Genomic DNA, 6726 nt, shown 5'->3' on the forward strand with positions numbered 1-6726 from the left:
ATTTTTATCTAGAAATCATGAGTTGTATGGGCCAAAATTTAAAGCACCCTAAATTAAGTGTAAGTGGGATTTGTTCACACTTCAACTCAAATGCATGCCAAGTCGATCACATACTTGATGGTTCCACCGTACACCCCCCCTAATTAACCGGGCGGCTGCGAACGTCGACGTCCGCCACTCTTCCCTACACACTATCAAAAATGGTGAGCCCCCTACCCTTAAATTTCCTATTGGTCCTTGAAACAAGTGGAACTACGTCACTACCCACTTCGCAGGGTAGTTTTCCCGCGTCCGCAAACTTGCCACTATAAAAACCCGGACGCCAACAACTGGAAAGAGAGACTTGGAGTTGAACGCACAACACAACAGAGTGACCATAAAGTGGAAGTCTTGTAGTCCACAAGTAAGTTTGTCTCTAATTTCATAGTGTTTCGGAGTCTTTGGGTTTTTTAAACGTCGGAGCTTTAGTTAAAAAAAATAAAAAAATAAAGACCTAACGGTTAGAAAGTCTGGAGTTCTAAATACTGGGGGACTATAGAACTCTCGTAGTTTTCATGCTCATTTCATCCTTAATTTAAGTACTGTTCTGTGTATTTTCTTATCTGAGTTTCGAGCTTCTTATATCTGTTCAGCGATTATTCGTGAAATTACTATGGTAGGCAGCCATACTTCCCTACTCAAATCTAAACGTTGTTTAGGTAACATTCATACAGTTTCATCACCTACACAGATAATACAGTCGGTAGGAAAGTCAAAAATCACATTTCATCACCTGCTGTTATTTGATTCTATTTCGGTTAGGAAATTAGGTTTTGAGAAAACAATTGTTGTATACTTGAGGTGTAACTTAGTTTTGATTTTTTTTTCTTCTGTTTCTCTCATGTTTTCTTTCAGGTTTTGTTGTCTTTGTGACTCCTTTTGTGGTTGGAACAATGTTGATTTCTGTAAATTCATCGTGCCAGGTCTGTAAAACTGGAATTCTGCATGTTGATTTACTACCTGCAACCAATGATGCCCATGGAGGAGTTATTGTAGACATGAAGGATACTATGGACCCTCGGGACTTCCTTACGTTGCTTAGGGCTTCAATCTCACAATGGAGGGAAGAGGTACTGCTGTCTATGCTTTTTGTTGGATATTATCTTGTTCATTAGACAATCTTGGTTTAATAGTTTGATGACCTATTCTATTTGACTATATGGTGTGTTTTCTAATTCTGTAAACCAAGGTTGTTTGAGTAACTAATTGTTGTTATTGCTCTTTAGTTTCACATTTATGCAGATTCAGCACCTTTTAATCTAGTATAAATTTCAGTGATACATGCCATTGTGGATTGGATTGAGTTTCTTAGGTGTTGGAGATCGTAATTTAGGGATTTCAGTTTGACTTGGTTTTGGATTGGCTTTTCTATATGCTTTCTCAGATGAAACTCTTTTGGAGACAGACTTAAATTATGAGATATCAATACTATTCTTTTTTTCTTCTTCTTGTTCTTCTCCACATCTCTTCCTTTCCTCATGTTTTCCAACTGGTCAGATTCGCTGCTGTTGCAATCTCTTAGATGCTTCCAACTCTTCAAATCCTAATCTTTGATCTGCTGTTGTAGCTACAATCTGTGTGTGTGTACCATTCAATATGTCAGAGAATATGGTGTACTTTGATCCAGCTTAATAAGATAACAATTATGGTTTGTGCATAAATTGATAAACCAATCGTCACGAATATAATGCATTCAGTTCTATTCTTGTCGCCTTTGGTGTAAGAGACTTTAAAATGGTATTCTCAACATTTGAATTTTGGATAAACTGCTCGTTCTCAAAATTTGACAATTTGACATTGGTTTGCTAACATCTTTAAAAAATTCCTTTTGATGTTGGTTAGGAAGTTGAGTACATTGTAGGAGGTAAAGTCCTTTTCGTGCAATGTATGATGTTGATCGAATAATTCAGTATACCAGCTGTTTGATAGACATTACTGAATTTGTCAACAGTTTTTTTTTCTCTCTTGATGGATATTCTAATCCTTTCTTTCTTCCTTGCAATACTTTTTCATATCCACTATGCAGGGAAAGAAGGGTGTGTGGATAAAATTGCCTATTGAACTTGTAAATCTTGTCGAAACTGCAGTTAAGGTAATTGCTCTGCATTACAATATCTTCTATTCAGCCTAATTGTCTCCGTGCAAATTTGTGTGATTTCAATGCAGAAGGCTGGTTGTGAGCTGCAATCTGCATTAGAAAGGGAACATGACCATCTGAGGAACTAGCAGACTTTCTTGACAACAATATGTTGCTTTGACTATGTCCAGTATGCCACGGATCATATATGATGTGGTTTATAAATCTACGAAAGTGCTGTGGTTGTTTGATTCTCATATACTTTGCATAGGATTTTCTATGTTGCAATTGTTTATCACAGAAAAGCAAGATTTGTGTCTCGTAGAAAAATAAAATGAAGCTATGCGCCTACTTAGAGATTGGAACGATATGTGAACTGAAACTCTATACAGTACATAACTTTGAGAAATGTGTATATATAAAGCAAAAGGGGAACAAAGAACCTGATACTCTACGTAGTTTCTGGCACGGTAGGTTTTAACTTGAAGAAACTAAATTTCGGCATTGATTTCTTTTTATATTCTTTATTAAAAAATAATAATAACAATTAGTGAATTAAGGTACATCCACATGATTTGATGACATTATGCCATATTCTGTCCATTAATCTGAATAAATGTGTTGACTTGGCTTCAATTTATTATGCTGAGGGCAGGAAGGTTTTCGGTACCATCATGCTGAGCCGCACTACCTCATGCTTGTTTATTGGATTCCTGAAATTAATAATACTCTACCTGCAAATGCATCACACCGAGTAGGCGTCGGTGCTATTGTTTTGAATGATAAAAAAGAGGTACTCCCTCTTATCTACTATTTATTAGCCGTTGGGATAAAATCAAATAGCTGTTGGTCTCTTTATGATTGAGCAATGGTTCAAATTGGATAATTAATAAATTGTCTCACAATTCCATGGGCCTTCAAGTTCTTTCACTCCGAATTTGGTTTACTTCATCGCCCTTGTTCTTCTGTGTTTTGATACAGTAGGCTTATCATGCCTTCAGTTTTAACAACCTTGTCGTCATTTGTTGTTGGTTTTGAAATAAGTTTTCTTCTGCATAGATGCTTGTAGTCCAGGAAAAGAGTGGCAGGTTCCAAGGAACAGGGGTGTGGAAAATCCCGACTGGAGTCGTTGATGAGGTATGTACCCTATGGTCGTGAGTACTTTTAGTTGTTCAATACTGTGATGGTCTTGAGTATATTGGACATTAATGGAGCCCTTCAATTGCAGGGTGAGGATATATTTGCGGCAGCTGTAAGAGAAGTTAAAGAAGAAACAGGAGTAAGTTTCAATGTATACTGTTCATGTATTGCATTTATGTTACCAATATTTATGGTGTAATGAAGATCACTAGTTTTAACTTCTTCAGATCGACGCAGAATTTCTGGAGATATTAGCATTCAGGTACAAGTTCTCTCACGCTTGAGTCATGTACGTTTTAATGGAAATTTATCATATGAAACTTGACTGGAGAGGGTAAAACCAAGTCATACATATCAGAAAAGAGTCGCAAAACGTGATTAGAAGCTGAAAACTGAACCAGATTCTCCTAGTAACCTTACCTGTGAACCAATACCACTGGCTATCAAGGATGTGACTGAAAGGGGCTCCCTTTAAATGTTGACGTTAACAGTCTCAATCACATAATTAACGGGTTCATACCACCCTCATGCAGTGTTCTGTTGTCATTTGTGTAGTTCTATTTGCTTCTTGTCTAATACTTTTTGTCCTATAGTAAATGACTTATAATTTTGCAATGAGCAAGAGTGGTACAACCAAATGTTCTCTTGCTGCTTAATTAATCTGGAAATTGATCGTACCACCCTTTCTATATTCTGCTTTCTAGAAATGCTAAACTATAGCCATCGATCATTAGATTTTTGGCTTTAAATTGAAAAAAATGGAAATAGTTCAAATGCACGCTTTAGATTAAGCAAGTGATTATTTGACTAATCAGGTCTGGCTCCAACTCTATCTGTGACTCTGCTCATTCAATTACATAACTCAAGCCAGGCTCCTGATGAACGAAAATCCTATGAGAGTACCTCTACCGTGACTCTGGAATTTGGTTGCAAAGTGTTTTTTATACAGTTATTTGGCTTCATCAGAGGCTTTTCTTCTAATAAATGCCAAATTTGTTGAACTCCAAATATCATGATACATTCGTCGTTTTTGTTACATTTAGGCAAGCACACAAGGCATTCTTTGAGAAGTCGGAACTATTCTTTGTGTGCATTCTGCGTCCTCTATCCTTTGACATCCAAAAGCAAGAACTGGAGATTGAGGCAGCCAAGGTAGCATTTGGATAATAATGTGAACTTAAGCAATTGTTACTTTTCATACGCATACTGAAATTCAGATGATTTCATATATTCTAGAGGGGATTGAGTCATGCATTCACCACAAATTTGGGACATTGTTTTGTTTCATGCAGTGGATTCCACTCGAGGACTTTAAAGCTCAACCAGTCACCCAGAAACATGAGCTCTTCAAGTACATTCTTGAATTTTGCTTGGAAAAATTAGACACAGAATATGCTGGATTTTCTCCACTGCCTATAACATCAGTTTTTGACCATAAGTTGAGTTATTTGTATTTAAATAGGCAGGATTTGCTGTGCCTAAGTTGTTCTGATCACTCATAGATATGTCACTAAAACAATCCGTTCTGTCTTTGTTTTATTTACGGATTCCGAGGCAAGACTACGCACCCGGGGAAACATCCCGTTTACCAAACAAGACGTCGAGAGTTTCAAAATCACTAGTGCTCGATCTAGTGGTATTTTTATAGGGACTCTATATTTTTTCTGTAACCTCTATATCGTTATATATTTTCAGTTTATATTCTCCGTGTTGCTCTAGTTTTGTTTTATGCTTGTCATGTTTCTAGTCACAACACCCGTAGGCCTTGCTTGGTCTCAAGGTTTCGATAGGATTCGATGGGAATGGATAACTATATCCCAGGTGGAAGGGGCTTGGAATTGATAAGTGTGTTTATGTCCGTTCAATCCAATTCAACAAACCAAACGAAAGCATAGATGATAAATTTTATGGTGTTGAGATCCTGTTCTATGGATATTGTGTCTAGAAACATAAAAATAAAAATGATATCGACATCATATACATATTTTGCCATTTTTCACCAGACGTTTTTCAGTTTTATTTTTGCACTGCACATTCTATATTTATTTATTAACAATATACTTAGGTGGGAAAAATATCAACATTCTTGCTCATTCATACTATATCATGTGCACAGTAATACTATGTAACGTTGTCATAATCGCACGTAAAAGTTGCTTCTTTACAACTAAGCATGTACAGTTGATTGCTAGAGAGAACCGTCAGTTGTCGACCTTGACTTTGGCCTTCGGGTCGGTGACAATCCCTCTTGGCTTTCCTTTTTATCTCTCCTTATTATCCTATCAAACAACCATCTATGTTGTGGTGGCTCTCTCTTTGGCGAGAAGAATTTTTGTGATTGTGATCACTTGCTTTCCCAAAGGTTATCTTTTTTAAAATACAAATAAAAAAACAAAATTACTATTATTAGGGGAAGAGCGAGAGTTCAAAACTATTACAATAATTTAGGGGATGAGGGAGTTTCGAATCTGGAATGCATGGGCAGAAATCTAACACGCTATCCATTAGGATATTAAATCATATGCAAGTAGAACTTTCTTGGTGCTTATGAATTGCAACTCAAACTCAATACTTGTGAGCAAATGAGGAGGTGATTTTTGTGTTTCATGTGATTTGTGTGCATGGAAAAACACTAAGAGGATTGACGAGAAAGTTCAACATTTGTACTCAAAATTATTTCTTTGTCAACAATTACAAGATAATTAGAGGGTGGTGCATTTTTTTTCCTCGGGGTGCCTTTACAGTACAACTTACAAAGTTTAGTACTCATGAGTGTTATCTTTCATGTTGGTTTGGTGTGCGGGTCTTCCGTAGATGAGGAATTGCATAATAGTTCTTATTAGTTTGTAATTAAGAAGTTGTATGTTTCTTTTGATGTTTTTATTCTTCTTAATAAATTGTACATTTAATTCGAAAAACACTACTACAATATTAGCTTTAAGTGTTGGATGATGGTGGCGGTTAATAAGCCGTTATGTTGGATAAAAGATATTCGACACATCATTTAATTAGTGCCGAATAAAAGTGAATTTATGTCGGATATAACCGACAGTAATTCCTGGCGGATATTTAGTGTCGGATTAAACCGCCATAAAATTATTATAACCGCCAGTATTTGTGAATTCTTTTTTTAAAATATTTTTTATAGATTATGGCGGTTTTGAAGTTAATGGTGGCGGTTATAACCGACAGAAATTGATTATTTTATTATTTTAGTATTCTGGCGGTTATAACCGATAGAAATTGACTATTTTATTGTTTTTACGCCAAAAGTTTTTTTTGTTTGTTGTTCATTCAGATTTCTTTCTCTTCTTCATCTTCAATCCTCAATCTTCATCATCAATCTTCTATCCTCAATCTTCAATCTTCAATCTTCAATCTTCAATCTTCAATCTTCAATCCTTTTCTTCTCTTCAACTTCAATCGTTTTGTTCTCTTCATCTCACAGTAAGTTTTTCATTTCTTTTGCT

General features: G+C 36.0%; 1 protein-coding gene across 1 annotated transcript; it reads left to right on the forward strand.

The window, feature by feature from the left end:
- Positions 1-323: 323 nt before the first annotated feature.
- LOC137743631 (nudix hydrolase 10-like) lies at positions 324-4962 on the forward strand. Its single transcript, XM_068483556.2, has 9 exons — positions 324-403; positions 895-1109; positions 2066-2131; positions 2772-2909; positions 3176-3253; positions 3345-3395; positions 3484-3518; positions 4300-4408; positions 4549-4962. The coding sequence occupies exons 2-9, from the start codon at positions 933-935 to the stop codon at positions 4756-4758; spliced, it is 864 nt and encodes a 287-aa protein (XP_068339657.1). The 5' UTR covers positions 324-403; positions 895-932; the 3' UTR covers positions 4759-4962.
- Positions 4963-6726: the final 1764 nt, after the last annotated feature.

The sequence above is a fragment of the Pyrus communis genome, chromosome 11, assembly GCF_041283825.1.
Source record: "Pyrus communis isolate YQ-2024b chromosome 11, ASM4128382v1, whole genome shotgun sequence".
Lineage (NCBI taxonomy): Eukaryota > Viridiplantae > Streptophyta > Magnoliopsida > Rosales > Rosaceae > Pyrus > Pyrus communis.